Here is a 17,756-nt window from a genome sequence, read left to right as displayed (position 1 = left end):
CCGGGCCACAAGAGCAAAACTCCGTCACAAAACCAAACCATTTTTTTAAAATGCTACTAAGCAACCGCATCTGCCCTTAGACGATAGATTAAAATTGGGGTTTAATATCGAAATCATGTTTACAAAGCAGAAATAGCTAAATAATGAGTCTCGGGTTAAGTAGGAGGTGGAGGAGGTGACTCAGAAGAATTCGTCACGTGGTCAGCCAGGGACAATGCTGAAGGAGCTTGGAAAGTTGGCTCTACCAGATAACAACTCTTGTTGACACAGACCTTCTCTTTGTCCAGAATCCTTTCTCAATGGTATGCATGAGTGCGCCAAATACGAATCGCCAGGAGAAAGAAAAGTAAAAGCTGACTTCCTGCCATCCGAGAAGCCCCCAGGCTCTGTACACTCAGCAGGGACGCGCGGTGTCCTGGCTCGGGTGTCCGCAAGAGAATGTGGGGAGACAGGTCCCCCAGCAGGGCGCAGGAGACAGGCAGATTCATTTGGATAAGGAGCACTCACAGCCCCTTGAGGAGTCGCCGTGGGGAGCGGGCCTCCCCCCTGGGGCCACCCCGTCCTGAGGACCGCGGCCCTCAGTTGCTGCCCTGGTCTCTGTCCTTTCCCCCTGGGCCTTTTTCCTGCAGACCTCCCGCCTCCTGGGGCGGAAGATGGAGGGGCGGGGGTCCTTCCTCTGACTCTTCAGCTTCCGAAGCAGACTCAGTGGCCTCATCGTTGTAGAAGTGAATGGTGGCTTGCACGGGGAAACTGGCCAGCACTTTCATCCCGGAACTCTGCAGGTATTCTTGACGCTTTGACATGGGTAAATAGAGTCTAGTATTTAAGAAACAAATACGCCATTAATCAACCGGACCCAGTCCTAAAACCCTTCTAGAGGATCCTTTTTCCCAGAAGCAGAGAACTCCCCAATCCTCCCCTCTCTGATCTTTGCCTTCACAACACACAGTATTTATTTTAAGTCACCAGAACAGAGAACTGTAGATACCTATTGGAGGGACTTGGTGATAAACCTTCCCCAGTTCAGAAGTGAGTTAGAAATCTGACGGAGCCAGTCCATTTAGACAGACGCAAGAAAAAGGGTGTGTTTCCAGGCAACTGAAAACAGTGAGTTCCAAGATTACGAGGCCCACTCTGATTAAATAGGGGACTTGACTCTTCTTGCATAATTGATTCCCAATTAGGTGAAGCCCCACTCTCCCACCCCCACTCTGTTCCCCTGCAGCACCGGAAATGCTGTAACCCTTTGGGTTCTGGAGGAAATTTGCTCTAACATCTCTGAAATCCTGGTCTAGAGAAGCAGCTCATTTTTCCAGATGCTGCCGTAGAGAAACTGGAGGCGCAAGCGCCTGGCTCTGCCAGAATGGAAAAGATGTACTTAGGAAAAAGGAAGTAAAAGAAAGAGAAAGAAAAACAAAGTGCCTAAATATGTAAAATTTGGAATCCCTAAATTCCAGGTTTTATAGAATTTAGGATTCACTCATATGGTGAGTATTAAGCTATACCCGCCCCATAACCTCTCTCTTTCTTTTTTTTTTTGAGAGGGATTCGCTCTCTCACATAGGATGGGGTGCAGTGGCACAATCTCGACTCACTGCAACTCCCGCCTCCTGAGTTCAAGTGATTCTCCTGCCTCAGCCTCCCGAGTAGCTGAGATTACAGGCGCGTGCCACCACACCAGGCTAATTTTTCTATTTAGTAGAGACGTTGTTTTACCATGTTGGTCAGGCTGATCTCAAACTGCTGACCTCAAATGATCCGCCCACCGTGGCCTCCCAAAGTACTGGGGTTACAGGCGTGAGCCACCACACCCAGCCACAATCTCTTATCATTTACTTCTTTTCTTTCTTTTTAGTTTTTGAGAAAGGGTCTCACTCTGCCACCCAGGCTGGAGTGCAGTCACTGCAGCCTTGAACTCCTGGGCACAAGCATCTCCCACCTGAGCCTCCCGAGTAGCTGGGTCTATTAACGCATGCCACCACGTCCAGCTAATTCTACATGTTTTTCGTAGAGGCAGGGTTTTGCCATATTGCCCAGGCTGGTCTGTAACTCCTTAGCTCAAGTGATCCTCCTGCCTCAGCCTCCCAAAGTGTGGGATTACAGGTGTGAGCCACCATGCCCCAACCTGCTTTCCATTCATTCGTTTGCATTTTTCTCTGTAGTCTTCTGAGGAAGTGAGTTTGTCAATTAATCACTGCTTATTTGCAAAGCTGATTTCAATATCCTTTTTTTCAGGTAGAAGAGAAAAGGGTAAGAGAAAACACCCTTCTATAAATAATGGATAATAGTTTTTTGCTTCATAAGATATCCAATAGACCAGTGGTTCTTGACTTCCAGGGGACATTTGGCAATGTCTGGAGATATTTTTGGTTGTTACAACTGAGGGGAAGCTACTGACGTTTAGTGAGGAGAGGCCAGGAATACTGGTAAACACCCTGCAAGGCCCAGGATAGCTCCCACCATGACGAATCATCCAGCCCAAAGTGCCAATAGGGCTGAGGTGGAGAAATTCTGCAATAGACAGAATGTATATGTTCATCTCAGACAGAAATACGAGCGCAGTTCCATTTCTAGCCATGTTTACAATTAGGTATTTATGCTGAAGTATCCGCAGGTGAATTCCTAGGATGTCTGAGATTTGCATTGAAATACGCTGGGGTGGGGCACAGTGGCGCATATCTGTAATTTCAGTACTTTGGGAGGCTGAAGCAGGAGGATCACTTGAGCCCAGCAGTTTGAGACCAGCCTGAGCAACATGACAATACCCCTGTATCTGAAAAATACAAAAAAAAAAAAAAAAAAAAAAAAAAGCTGGGTATGGTGGTGTGTGCCTGTAGTCCCAGCTACTCCAGAGGCTGAGATGGGAGGCTGGGGAGATGGAGGCTGCAGTGAGCTGAGATGACACAACTGCATTCCGGCCTGGGCCACAGAGGAAGACCCTGTCTCAAATTAAATAAACAAATAAATAAAATATGCTAACAACAACATGGTTGCAGCTGATAAATATGATCAGCTCAGAACGTTGATAACTATTGAGGCCAGTGATAGGTACGTGGGGTTCACTGTACCATTGGCTCAACTTTTGTGTATGTCTGAAATTTTCTGTAGTAAAAATATAAAGTGAAATTGTATATCCAGTGTGCAAGGCATGGCTGCAGCTCATGCTTTGTTAGTCACAGCATTTTCTTTTGTTTTTTTTTTGAGACAGTCTCACTGTGTCGCCAGGCTGGAGTGCAGTGGCGTGATCTCAGCTCACTGCAGCCTCTGCCTCCTGGGTTCAAGCGATTCTCCTGCCTCAGCCTCCTGAGTAGCTGGGATTACAGGCACACGCTGCCATGCCCAGCTAATTTTTGTATTTTAAGTAGAGATTGGGTTTCACCATGTTGGCCAAGATGGTCTCGAACTCCTGACCTTATGATCTGCCTACCTCAGCCTCTTAAAGTACTGAGATTACAGGCATGAGCCACAGCACCCAGCAGTCACAGCATTTTCACCCAATCAAAAACAGGGTGGCTGAGCACGGTGGCTCACGCCTGTACTGGGAGGCCAAGGCAGGTGGATCACCTGATGTCAGGAGTTCAAGACCAGCCTGGCCAACATGGTGAGACCCCATCTCTGCTAAAAATACAAAAATTAGCCAGGTATGGTGGTGCCTGTAGTCCCAGCGACTCTGGAGGCTGAAGCAGGAGAATCACTTGAACCTGGAGGCAGAGGTTGCAGTGACCGAGATTGCACCATTGCAGTCCAGCCTGGGTGACAGAGCAAGACTCTGTGTCAAAAACATAACACAACAACAACAACAACAACAAACAAAATGGGGCAGCAGCAGGGTGTCTGTGAGGCCGGTGTGGGTAGGTGTCGAGACTGAACGCCTGTAGGGCATGAATCAGGGTGATGCCTCTCAACCCTGGCTGCATATTAAGATCTCCTGGGGAGCCGGGCGCTGTGGCTCATGCCTGTAATCCCAGCTCTTAGGGAGGCAGAGGAGGGAGGATAGCTTGAGCCCAGGAGTTCAAGACCTGCCTGGGCAATATAGTGAGACCACATTCTCCACAAAAAGGAAAAAAACAAAAGGACCAAGAAAAAAAAAATCCCCTGGGGAGCCTGTAAAAATACAGGCCAGGTGTGGTAGCTCACACCCGTAATCCCAGCACTTTGGGAGGCCAAGGCGGGTGGATCATCTGAGGTCAGGAGTTCGAGACCAGACTGGCCAACATGGTGAGACCCTGTCTCTACTAAAAATACAAAAGTATTAGCTGGGCATGGCAGCCCACACCTTTAATTCCAGCTACTTGGGAAACTGAGGCAGGAGAATCGATTGAACCTGGGAGGTGGAGTTGCAGTTGGGCTGAGATTGTGCCACTGCACTCCAGCCTGGGCAACAGAGAGAGACTCTATCGCCAAAAAAAAAAAAAAAAAAAATGAAGAAAAAAAAGAAAATACAGATGCCTGGGTCTTTCCCTAGAGCAAGTGACTCAGAGCACCTGGAGAACCACCCAGGCATCTGAATTTTTTTTTTTTTTTTTTTTGAGCCAGAGTCTTACTCTGTCACTCAGGCTGGAGTGCAGTGGCACAATCTCGGTTCACTGCATCCTCTCAGGTTCAAGCAATTCTCCTACCTCAGCCTCCCGAGTAACTGGGATTACAGGCATGCACCATCACACCCAGCTAATTTTTGTATTTTTAGTAGAGATGGGGTTTCACCTTGTTGGCCAGGCTGGTCTTGAACTCCTGACCTTGTGATCCGCCCGCTTTGGCCTTCCAAAGTACTGGGATTATAGGCGTGAGCCACGGCACCCGGCCGGCATCTGAATTTTCAAAAGCTCCACTAGTAATTCTATGAGGATTGAAAACCATTGGTGTGGCCGGTAGCAGTGGCTCATGCTTGTAATCTCTCCCACTTCGGGAGGCCGAGGCAAGAGGATAGTTTCAGCCCAGGAGTTTAAGACCAGTCTGGGCAATGTAGTGAGACCTTGTCTCTACAAAAAAATTACAAAATTAGCAGAGCATGGTGGCACATACCTGTGGTTCCAACCACTTCGGAGGGTGAAGTGGGGGGATCATTTAAGCCCAGGAGGCAGAGGTTGCAGTGAGGTGAGATTGTGCCACTGCACTCCAACCTGGGTGACAGAGCGAGACGATGTCTTTGAAAAGAAAAGAAAACTATTGGTATAAGGAATACAAGGGAAGCCTCCTTCTAACCAGTCTGAGGGGCCTGAACTTCATGCCTACACATGAGTGTCTGTGTGTTGTATTAAGCTTTCCAGCCTTCTAGAGTAACCAGGGAAAAGACACCTGAGGAGTGGAGGCGGCCCAGGCTTGCCTAACTTTGGTAAAGGAGATCGAGAGCAACAGATAGAATATGAGAGACAGAGACAGAGAGACAGGCAAAAGTCCAGGACATGAGCTGCTTGCCTAAAACGGACGGAGTGTAGGTGGATACAGCAGTGAGAATCCTGGTCACGCCAGGACCATGACGCACACCTGAGAGGCTGGAGGAAAAGGCTCTCTCAAAGGTGCTCGGCACGCACTGTGCTGGAGCCAACCATTTACTCAGCACAGATTTTCTTGTTGTTGTTGTTGAGGCAGAGTCTCCCCCGTGGCCCAGGCTGGGGTGCAATGGAGCGATCTAGGTTCACTGCAATCTCCACCTCCTGGGTTCAAGCGATTCTCCTGCCTCAGCCTCCCGAGTAGCTGGGATTACAGGCACTCGCCATGACACCAGGCTAATTTATTGTATCTTTAGTAGAGACAGTGTTACACCATGTTGGCCAGGTTGGTCTCGAACTCCTGACCTTGTGATCCACCCACCTCAGCCTCTCAAAATGCTAGGATTACAGGCATGAACTATCGTGCCTGGTCGTTTTTTTTTTTTTTTGAGACGGAGTCTTGCTCTGTCACCAGATTGGAGTGCAGTGGCATAATCTCAGCTCACTGCAACCTCTGCCTCCCGGGTTCCAGAGATTCTCCCGCCTCAGCCTCCCAAGTAGCTGGGACTAAAGGTGCGCACCACCATGCCTAGCTAATTTTTTGTATTTTATCAGAGACGGGGTTTCACCATGTTGGCCAGGCTGGTCTCGAACTCCTGACCTCAGGTGACCCACCCACCTCAGCCTCCCAAAGTTTTGGGATTACAGGCATGAGTCACCATGCCCACCCCCAACACATAGATTTTGAAGGTCGACTTTGCACTAGACAATATGCTAGCTTATGTCCTGGAATAACAATAGAAATGCACCTCGATATCTAAGTTTGTATACATGCATATACAATTCATGTGCAATTATATAAATATAACACAAGGCATGATATGTCATGAGAGGTAGAAATAAAAGGTATCAAGAAAAGAGAGAGGCAAATTGTACTTTGCAGAAAACACTGATGAATGATTACATGAATGGATTCCAGAAATCCAGCAAAATATCCTCGGTATAAGGAAACGAAACAATACCAAAGGATGTATTGAATTATTATTTTCCACTTCGTTGGAAATCTATGTGGTTGAAGACACAGTGTATTAATGCTTGTATTAAAAGGAAATTACTGATTACTTATTGCGAAGTCATATATTACCTTACAGGATGCTGAAACCCAAAGGCTCCCTTTGATCCAAAAGCGTGTTGGTCAGCCCTAGGTGCAAGCTGTAACGACAGACACATACAAACACAGAGACAGTGCAGGAGCATTGGAAGGTGACATCCTGAGGTTTTAAACCATAGAACCTAGGTCATCTGCAATTGTTCATATCAATATCAACTTTAGAGAGTTTAGACACCTTAGCAGTATTTGATAAGCCTGTTCCTGTTACTGCAGCCCAAAACGTCCCAGGCGCTGTGAAGAATTCAGATGGAAGGAGTCGGACGCAGTGGCTCCATCCAGCATTTTACAGGCTCATGGACAGAGACGCACATGTATGCAAATAACCATACTACCAAGCACCACACGGTGAGACACCCATGATTCTAAGTGAGACAGAAGGTCAGGAGCAGGTTCATGGAGGGCCTCACAGAGACATCTGCAGCATGTGGGTTTGCAATTCTAAGACTATTTTGGTAGAGGAGAGAATGCAATTCAGAGTGGTAGGACCAGGCGTGGTAGCGCGTGCCTGTAATACCAGCACCAAGGCAGGTGGATCACCTGAGGTTGGGAGTTCGAGACCAGCCTGACAAACATGGTGAAACCCCCTCTCTACTAAAAATACAAAAATTAGCTGGGCGTGGGCATGGTGGCACATGCCTGTAATCCCAGCTACTCAGGAGAGGAGGCTGAGGCACGAGAATCACTTGAACCTGGGAAGCAGAGGTTGCAGTGAGCCAAGATCCCGCCACTACACTCCAGCCTGGGCAACACACTCCAGCTCAAAAAAAAAAAAAAAAAAAAAAAAAAAAAATCAGAGCGGCAGGAAAACAGGGCGCGGGTGGGGAGCGGTGAGGAGCCTGATGTGGGAAACACTGCGATGGGCAAAGGGCTCAAACAGCATCAGCTGCCTTGAATACCCACTGCTGAGTTTAGGTTTGACTCTGGATACAGGAACTGGAGATGGATTTTTGAGTCAGGGAGTCCAACAATCAGATCTGTATTCCAAGGAGAGCAGTGGCTATAGGGAGCCGTGCACAGACGAGGCTGGCGTAGAAAGGGCTTGGAGGAACCCATCTTGGCAAGAGATAATAAAGAGCTTCTGGATGCGGGAAGGATGTGAACTCAGGCTGGGCGCGATGGCTCACGCCTGTAATCCCAGCACTGGGGAAGGCCCAGGTGGGCAGATCACTTGAGGTCAGGAGTTCCAGATCAGCTTGGCCAATATGGTGAAACCCCATCTCTACTAAAAATACAAAATTAGCCAGGTGTGGTGGTGCGCGCCTGTAATCCCAGCTATTTGGGAGGCTGAGGCAGGAGAATTGCATAAACCTGGGAGGCGGAGCTTGCACCACTGCACTCCAACCTGGGCAACAGAGCAAGACTTGGTCTCAAAAAAAAAAAAAAAAAAAAAGTGAACTCAAGAACCAGCAATGGGAAAAGAAAGGAAAGGCGGACTCCAAGTGCCCTTCAGTCGCATCCGGAAGCTCTATGATCACTGCAGCAGCAAGAGCCAGGAAGGGCAGCAGGTCTGAGCACCAGGCAACCAAGGACACCACGAATGACAGCAACACGGCAGAGAGCCAGCCTTCTCCATGCCCGCTGCTGAGCAGGGTGGCCAGGAAAGTGAGGGACAATCACACTCTACCCATCCCAGGTGGGATGTTCTGCCCAAACTCCTGAGAGTGCTGGATCTGAAAGGACTTGGCTTGAAATACAGCCAGGTTATCCAAGGGGCTGAAACGTCAGCAGTCGTCATGTGCTCTCAGGGCTCTGTAAGCTTAGTTACTGTGGTAAGTGGGGGCATGGGGCATTCTTGGATAAACCATCCTGGGATGACTTGAAAATAAGCTGAAATGGGCTGAGCGTGGTGGCTCACACCAGTGATCCCAGCACTTTGGAAGGCCGAGGTGGGCGAATCACGAGGTCAAGAGATCGAGACCAGGCCAGGTGCGGTGGCTCACAGCTGTAATCCCAGGATTTTGGGAGGCCAAGGTGGGCAGATCACCTGATGTCGGGAGTTCAAGACCAGTCTGACCAACAAGGAGAAACCCCGTCTCTACTAAAAAATACAAAATTAGCCGGGTGTGGTGATTCGCTCTTGTTGCCCAGGCTGGAGTGCAATAGTGCAATCTCAGCTCCCTGCAACCTCTGCCTCCCAGGTTCAATCGGTTCTCCTGCCTCAGCCTCCCAAATAGCTGAGATTACAAGCATGCGCCACCATGCTCGGGTAATTTTTGTATTTTTAGTAGAGACAGGGTTTCACCATGTTGGCCAGGCTAGTCTCGAACTTCTGACCTCAGGTGATCCGCCTGCCTCCGCCTCCCAAGGTGCCAGTAATTACAGGTGTGAGCCACTGCACCCAGCCTGGTGTAAAACTTTCAAAGCTGTATATGTTTGTGGGTAAAGTGTTGAAAGTGGATAAAGGTGTGCTGAATGTTTCACAGGGTCCAGTTAGAACTGGATGATTTACAGAAGCTATTCTTTCTGTGACATCTGCCACTGCTGAGTTAGGTCCTGTCCCATCGCAGGGCGTCAGACAGCCATTAGCAGGGCAGGATTGCTTGTGGCCATAAAGCGAGCCTGGGCAATTAGAAGTGTTTTATAATTACGAACAGAGCTTAAGAAAGAAGCAGCTTCCTGTGGCCCCAAAGAGTGAACAACTTCATGGAAAAGATTTTGTTCCAAAAGCTTCATCACTTCCTTAGCTCAACACAGTGAATTATGAAAATATGGCTGATAAAATGTAGCATCTGCAGAGGCTCCTTACAGGCTAATTTGCTCATGAATGTCGTGTGCACATCCCCTGGCCCCAGTGTCCCTGAAGGATGGAATGACGTGGAGATTGATGATGTCAAAGTCCTTGTCAGGCCATAGCAAGTTTTGTCCCGTTCCTTGTCTGGTTCCAGCTGAATTCTGGAATGTGAGGGTTTGGGGTTTCTGGTGCACTGCCCCAGACCATTTCAGCTCATTTTTATTTATTTATTTATTTATTTATTTATTTATTTATTTATTTTTGAGACAGAGTCTCACTCTGTCACCAGGCTGGAATGCAGTGGTGTGATCTCAGCTCACTGCAACCTCCACCTCCCGGGTTCAAGTGAGTCTCCTGCCTCAGCCTCCCAAGTAGCTGGAACTACAGGCAGGCGCCATCATGCCCAGCTAATTTTTTTGGATTTTTAGTAGAGATGGGTTTCACCGTGTTGGCGAGAATGGCCTCGATCTCTCTCTCTCTTTTCTTTTTGAGACAGAGTTTTGCTCTCCGAGGCTGTACTACAATGGTGCTATCTTGGCTTATAGCAACCTCCATTTCCTGGGTTCAAGTGATTCTCCTGCCTCAACCTCCCAAGTAGCTGGGATCACATCTGAGGTCAGGAGTTCAATGTTTTCCAGGAAACTACCTCCCTGGCAATGCCCTAAAGTGACAAGGATGGAAACACAACAGAGACCAAGAAAGGTCAGGTAGGGGAGGGAGATCGCTCCCTAGGGTGGTAGGGGCATCAAGTGCTTGAGGGTGACCCTGCTGCTCAGAGCACAGGGCCTTGCCTTACCTTTTCTTGAGGGTTTTTTGTTTGTTTTTTTGAGACAGGGTGTTATTCTGTTGCCAGATTGGAATGCAGTGTCCCAATCTCAGCTCACTGCAACCTCTGCCTCCTGGGTTCAAGCGATCCTCCCGTCTCAGCCTCCCAAGTAGCTGGGATTACTGGCGCGCGCCACCACCGCCCAGCTAACTTTTGTATTTTTAGTAGAGACAGGATTTTACCATGTTGGTCAGGCTGATATCGAACTCCTGACCTCAGATGATCTCCCTTCCCCCGCCTCGGCCTCCCAAAATTCTGGGATTACAGACGTGAGCCACACGCCCAGGCTACTTGAGGTTTTATTCTAGTTTTGCTCTGCTTGCCGGGAACCCTGGTACAGATCACCAGGCCTTAGCCCTCCTCACCCCCACTCCAGCCAATGGCATTTTTGAGAAATACAGAATAGGGCTTGGGAGCTGGGGAATTCTCCTGCTTGTCGCGGGAGGGCGCTGTTGAGCAAGAAGCGTTCCTTCCCCGTGCTGGGCTGCGCTGTCGCTGGGCTGCCGGGGACCGAGCGCGATGCAGGGTACCAGAGCACGGACTAGCTCTGGCCGCTATGCGCGACAAGCTGGACCCAGCAAAGAGCGGGTCCCGGGCTGGGGGTGGGGCGTGGCGGGCTCTACAGCCCCCAGGGAACACCCACTCTCCCCACACCCACATCCATGAACAGAACTACTTCAGCGTGACAGTCTACCAATCAGTAAGAAAGTTACGAAAGTTTAACATTTTTCTGCAAGTAAATTTTTCTCACAAACGGACTTATCATAACAGAAAACAAAACCAAAAACCATCTGTCTTGCTTAGGAAGCGTGCTATCGCATTTTTATTCTTGCAAACAACTGATAGGCTCCACATCCATTTCACTGAAAAGAAAACTGAGTAATTGTCAACATCTATATTCTCACACAAGCACCTTTAAATTTTATGTTTAAGAACTAAGTGTGAATGCGAAAGAAGGGATTATTTTATTTTTTCTTTTTCCCTGAACCACATGGAATGGAAAGAAGGGATTACTTTACATTATTTAGATATTATATGTATAAAAAATTGGGGACTGAAAATCGTATCTTTTGTTAACTGATTTATATTTTTATCTGCTTCCTTCTTTGAAGTAAATTAAAATTCCTAATATTCAGATTAATTTAATGAAGACATCTAAATATCAAAATGTGGTGAAGGCCTGTTTTCCCACACTCGAGTTTTCTTACCATATTACAAATAACTGCACTTTCGGCCACATAACACGTGTTACGTAAATTAAATACATTGCCTTTCCTAGCCTAATTCTTCAGTGTTTCAAGAGTCATCAAGGAAATAAATAAAATAAAAGTCATCAATTTATGTTTTACAATATAACAAAGGAAAGGTAAATTCTGTGAAAGCAAGTCATGACATCAGTAAGTATAAAGCAATTGGGTTAGCGATGCAGAGTAACAAAAGAATGCTCCTGGCAATTAATCTCGCCCACAAAGCCCTCGCCTTGAGTGTGTTTGCTCAGACAACATGAGTTACCCCAGGAGTGCTTGACGGGGCTGAAAGTGCTTCAGAAAGGGCCAGACGCTGGGTGGGGGCTTTTAACTGCACCTCTGGGCACCTCAGATGGGGCTAGCCCTATTTGCTCTGTGGCACCGGGCAAACGCTAATGGTGCTCTCAGCTTTTCTCTAAGGCAAGGGACAGTGGCAGCCTTCTCCCCTCCCCTCCCGACCTGTAACCCCAACACGCAGGACCACCCGTATAATTCCCATGAAACGACTATGACTTTGTTGTTGTTGTTTTTGTTTTGTGTGTGTGTGTGTGTGTGCGTGTGTGTGTGTGTGTGAGACAGAGTTTCACTCTTGTTACCCGGGCTGGAGTGCAATGGCGCCATTTAGGCTCACCGCAACCTCCATCTCCTGGGTTGAAGCGATTCTCCTGCCTCAGCTTCCCAAGTAGCTGGGATTACAGGGGCGCACTATCACACCCGGCTAATTTTTGTATTTTTAGTAGAGACGGGGTTTCGCTATGTTGGCCAGGCTGGTCACGAACTCCTGACCTCAGATGCTCTGCCCGCCTTGGCCTCCCAAAGTGCTGGGATTACAGGCCTGAGCCACCGCGCCGCCTACGACTATGCTTTTGTAGTGGGTTTGCTTTTTTTTTTTTAGAAAGGAGAAGCCACCAGGAGCCCAATCTATAATGAGACTCAGGTGTAATTAACAGCTTACTCATTCAGATTTCATCTCCCAGACCCCGAGGCGCTCCTGGGTTAGACGCGCAAGGTAGAGCCCTGCGCAGGAGGCTTTCACGGTCTCCTTATTTTAAAAGACGGTGCCACTTTCTGGCTGGATGGGTTGCCTACAGCGCCCGCGATGAACCTTACCCGGCTTTCTGTTCTGGTCAGTTCAGCGTCTTCAGGTGTCTGGATCCAAGGTCGCCACAGCTCGGGGCTGGAACGGCAAACGCCAGGAGAGAGTGAACCCTGGGCACTCTGCTGCCTTCAAACTAGGTAATGAGAGTTATTCTTTTTTCCAGTGCCTGCCTGAAAAAGAGACACCGGACCCCCCCGGGAACTTCCCCTCAAGTTATCGGGGTGTGGATAAATTACTGTCATTTGTGTTTTTTCTCGCCTACTACGTCCAGTTCTCTGCTTCCAGTTAAGCTTTGAGAATGGAGGTCCTGAATCTCACACAATTATCTGAGAACCCATTAGTTGAGAGATTTCTCTCCCTGCAAATCGTGGCTGAATTCTTCAATTCGCAGTTCCCCAACTATAGCCGGCTACTTGTCGTTAATTTCAATCACGCCACCTCAGCCACTGAAGGATCTTGATTCTACTACAGAGATGATTTTATAGAGTTCTAGGATGAAAAAACAAGACGGCCAGGCGCAGTGGCTCACACCTGTAATCCCAGCACTTTGGGAGGCTGAGCAGGTGGATCAATTGAGGTCAGGAGTTCGGGACCAGCCCTGACCAACGTGGCGAAACCTCGTCTCTACTAAAAATACAAAAATTAGCCGGGCGTGGTGGCAGGCTCCTGTAATCCCGGTTACTCGAGAAGCTGAGGCAGGAGAATAGCTTGAACTCGGGAGGCCGAGATCGGGCCACTGCACTCCAGCCTGGGCCACAGAGTGAGACTCTGTCTAAAAAAAAAAAAAAGAGAGAGAGAGAGCGAGACAGAAAAGAAAAGAGGAAATCTTTCTCCTGCCTGGCTACCCGGCCCACCTGCTCCCTTCCCTACCTCCCCGGCTAATTTGATTTCCTTCAACCTTACTGTCTTTAAAAGGGCAGGTGCCCAGGGACAGCGAACGCTGAGTCCCCAATACAGGGACAACAAAAACGGCTACCGAGAAAGTGGCAAAGTGAGAGATTCCCTTTGCAAGGCTGGCTCCGGAACCCGAGACTTCGGTGTCCTCGACCGGCGAATTGAGATCTCCTCTACTCGGAAGCGTCGGCCCCTTTCCTGGCCAGGTACCTCCTGGGCCCCCGCACATCAAAGCTATGCGCTGGCATCGGGAGAACTGAGCGCCCCTCCCAGGAACCGGGCTGCGGCTCCGGAGCTTGCTCGGCGTCGCCGTCGAGCTCGGGAGCTCCGCCGGGACTCCGGGGCTAAGCGGCGCCCCAGACTCCCGCTGGTTGCGCTCCCCGCACCGCCACCGCGCGCGCCTCTCAGTGCATCCACCGGGGCGCAGGGCCACCCTCACCTCTCCGGGACGCGCTGTGGCGGAGGCCTCCGGGGACCGTCCCCGGGGCAGTGACAGACTCGCCCCCGCGCCTCCCGGGCTCCGGCCGCCGCCTTGGGCTCCATTTGGTGCCAGCGGAGCCCGCGCCCCCTGCTGCGGCGCCGGCCTCGGTGCGCGCCTCGATCGGCTCTGGCGAGCGCGCCAGCCTACCCGCCCGCCAGGTTTAAAAACGGGGGCGGGGCGGGGCGGCGCGGGAAACTGTGGGGAGGGGACAGGACCCAAGGAGCTCCGGGAGCGCTGAGGAGGGGCGGCTGGGTGTGGAGGGAAAGCCCGGGGCGGAGGAGCGGAGGGGACCAGTGAAGTACCAGGAGGGGACCAGGGGGCCTGGGATGGGGAAGAGACGAGAAAAGCTCGAGGAGGGGGCCCGAGTGTCAAGGAGGGGAGTCCGGCAGGCCCGGGCAGGGGTGGGGACGGGACAAAGAAAAGCCAGGGAGGGGGCACCAGGGAAGGGGCGACCAGAGGAGGGAGGCACCGGGGGCTGGAGCCGCCAGCTCGGGCTCGAGAGCGCGGGAAGTGACCCTGGAAGCCGGGAGAGGAAAGCGAGGTCCTGCGGGCGAGGGGCGTTTCCGTCGGGTGCTCTCCCTCCGGGACTTGGGAGACCCACGATAACCCACTGGGCCTTCCCTGACGGATGTGGGATGTTGAGGAGTCCCGGCTTCTCCGTCCCTCTGTGGTCCCCCTTGGCCTCGGGCTTTGGTCCTGCGCGAGCATCGGGTTTCCTGGGTTTCCAGAAAATATTGCGTCCACCGCCTTAGAGCGGCGGCGGAGTTTGGGGGACATCTATCCAATCCTCCGACCTGCGTGGACCGGCCCTGCCTTCAGTGCTGGTCAGCAGCTGCCCCGACGCCCCGACGCCAGGGCTCGAACCCCAGGCGAAGCGGGTGGAGTGGGACTCGGCGACGCTTCCAGGCGACGGAAGGCCAGAGAGGGGACCGAGCAAGAGGAGTACTATGAGCGCACCCTTCCCATCGATGGTGGCCTTGGAAAGAATGCCTTATTTTAATCAAGCCGGGAGCGGTGGCTTCTCCTTCGGTTAGCCCCAGCCAGGCTTAGAAACTGCCTCCCGACCGGCGGGAGCGACCTTGCCCGACCCTGGGGACACTTCCCTGGGCGTGCCTGAGCCGCGGGAGTCGCTGGAGCGCCGCTGCTACCGTCACCAGCGCTCGGCCAGGGTGGGAGGAAAGCGTTTTCACGCGTAGTGCACTGCGACAGAACACCGAAGGCGCTAGAGGGCCGCGGGCCTGGACCCGCAGGGGTAGTTACTTTATATAATTTAAATTGCCGTGATGGATGTTAAAAAACCAAAGAACTTCAGGAAATAAAGTGTTTTCACATTTTTTAAAAAGATCTGAATAACAATAATGAAATCTAATTAAAGGCAAACATTTAAGAGGGGGAATTAATGGGAGATGGCTAGAAGGAGGCAAAGAACAGTAACGGGCCACGTTGCAACAATAAGATACCAGATTTAATCTACCAATGCAGAACGCGGTTTTAAAAGCACACAGGGCAAGGCGCGGTGGCTCACGCCTGTAATCCGCGCACTTTGGGAAGCGGAGACATACGGATCACTTGAGGTCAGGAGTTCCAGACCAGCCTGGCCAACATGGTGAAACCGGTCTCTACAAAAATGCAAAAATTAGCCCGGCGTGGTGGAGCGTGCCTGTGGTCCCAGCTACTCAGGAGGCTGATGTGGGAGGATTACCTGAGCTCGGGGAAGTCGAGGCTGCAGTAAGCCATGATCACGCCACTGCAGCCCAGCCTGGGCCACAAAGTGAGACGCTGTTATTTTTCTCATATATTATATATATTTAATTATATATATAATTTTTAAAAAAGAAAAGACACTTATTTTTCTCAAATATTATATATAATTAAAAAAAGAAAAGATGCTGTTATTTTTCTCAAATATTATATGTATATATAATTTTTAAAAAAGAAAAGAAAATGAAAGAACGCTGAGCAACCAGGTGTGGAAGGGGTGTTTCCATTATGTTTGTTTTTTGAGACAGAGTCTTGCTCTGTTGCCCAGGCTGGAATGCAGTGGCATGATCACGGCTCACTGCAGCCTCGACCTTCCAGGTTCAAGTGATCCTCCCGCCTTAGCCTCCCAAGTAGCTAGGACTACAGGTGTGCACCACTATGTCTGGCTAGGTGTGGGTGTTTTTAAATGGGTGTCTGCTAGGTAGCTGGCGGCAATGCAATGAAAAAGTTTGATTAGATGTATCCTCTGCCTCTCTGGGTTCTTACAGTGTTGAAAAGAAAAACACTATCTGTAGTGTTTTCCTGTGTATCTTTTGCTATGGGGCTAGACAAGCATGAAGAATGTGAGGAGGGAAAAGCAGTGGTATCCTGGGCATCTATGGCTCCTAGAAATGCACAGGAATTTGAAATAAGATGAGTAAGTATGCCTAACCCACTGCCCATTTTCTCTCAGTAAATAACTTCCTTTTTTTTTTCTTCCTTTTTTTTTTTAAAGACAGGATTTCACCATGTTGGCCAGGCTGGTCTTGAACTCCTGACCTCAGGTGATCCACCTGCTGCGGCCTCCCACAGTGCTGGGATTACAGGCGTGAGCCACCACACCCAGCATGACTTTGTTTGTTTCTAGCCATGGCCTATTTCACCCTTGGCTGTGTACTGATAGAACAATGTTCAGTACATAATACACATAAGTGCATTTTCTTTTCTTTTGTTTTTCGAGGCAGAGTCTTGCTCTGTCGCCCAGGCTGGAGTGCAGTGGAGTAATCTCAGCTCACTATAACCTCTGCCTCCTGGGTTCAAGCGATTCTCATGCCTTAGCCTCTCGAGTTGCTGGGATTACAGGTGTGCATCACCACGCTTGGATAATTTTTGTAATTTTTGTAGAGATGGGGTTTCACCATGTTGCCCAGGCTGGTCTTGAACTCCTGACCTCAAGTGATCTACCTACCTTGACTTCCCAAAGTGCTGGGATTACGAGTGTGAGTCACCACGCCTGGCCAGCTAGTCTTTTTTGGTGTGTAGATTTTTCTTGAAAACCTGTCTCCAGTTCACTGCCACCGTTGGTCCTTGCCTCTTCATTTCACACCTGACTAGAGCCACAGACTTCCTGTTTGGGTCTCTCCTCCTTCTGATCTAGACTACACCCTCCCTTCAGACGATTCTTCCTAATGCTACATCCTGGTTTAATACAGCCAATGATTTCCAGATCAACTCTTAACCTCTTACCTTAGCATTCTAGGATTACCATAGTCGCTTGTTAATCAATAATTCCAATGTGATCCTCACTATAGAAAATCTGCTGTCTAGACATTCTCCTTACTTTTAATTTCATTTTATTAGTAGACCATGTGTTAACATGGTTCAAAAATAGAACAGCATAAAAAATGATATTGTTCCCTTCCCTATTCCTTTACTTCCTGTTCCCATCCATTCCATTCCACCATGTCCCCTCGCTCTTTTTTTTCTGAGATGGAGTCTCTCTCTTTCACCAGACTGGAGTGCAGTGGCGGAATCTCGGCTCACTGCAAACTCTGTCTCCTGGGTTCAAGCGATTCTCCTGCCTCAGCCTCCGGAGTAGCTGGGACTACAGGTGAGTGCCACCACACCCAACTAATTTTTGTATTTTTAGTAACGACAGGGTTTCACCATGTTGGCCAGGATGGTCTGTATCTCTTGACCTTGTGATCCTCCTGCCTCAGCCTCCCAAAGTTCTGGGATTATAGGTGTTAGCCACCTAGCCCAGTCGTTCCCTCACTCTTAAAAGCTTCTTGTGCATACTTTAGGGTCTTTTATGCAAATATAAGCAAATACAGTTATACTTTCTTTTTCTTTTTGTATAGATGAGGGTCTTAGTATGTTGCCCAGGCTGGACTAGAACTCTTGGGCTCAGGTGATCC

At 49.6% G+C, this 17,756-nt stretch overlaps 1 protein-coding gene across 1 annotated transcript; it reads right to left on the bottom strand.

Moving 5' to 3' along the window:
- Positions 1 to 578: 578 nt before the first annotated feature.
- RIPPLY3 (ripply transcriptional repressor 3) lies at positions 579 to 13,940 on the bottom strand. The gene is made up of 4 exons (XM_012447449.2): positions 13,837 to 13,940; positions 12,515 to 12,581; positions 6,574 to 6,641; positions 579 to 816 (listed from the first exon to the last, which is right to left on the bottom strand). Exons 1-4 carry the CDS (start codon positions 13,938 to 13,940, stop codon positions 579 to 581), a joined length of 477 nt encoding a protein of 158 aa, XP_012302872.1.
- Positions 13,941 to 17,756: the final 3,816 nt, after the last annotated feature.

Source organism: Aotus nancymaae, unplaced genomic scaffold, assembly GCF_030222135.1.
Source record: "Aotus nancymaae isolate 86718 unplaced genomic scaffold, 86718_ANA_hifiasm-v0.15.2.pri h1tg000022l_1, whole genome shotgun sequence".
NCBI classification, from domain to species: domain Eukaryota; kingdom Metazoa; phylum Chordata; class Mammalia; order Primates; family Aotidae; genus Aotus; species Aotus nancymaae.
The sequence above is the reverse complement of the archived record's forward strand: the minus strand, read 5'-3'. Positions and strand labels throughout refer to the sequence as shown.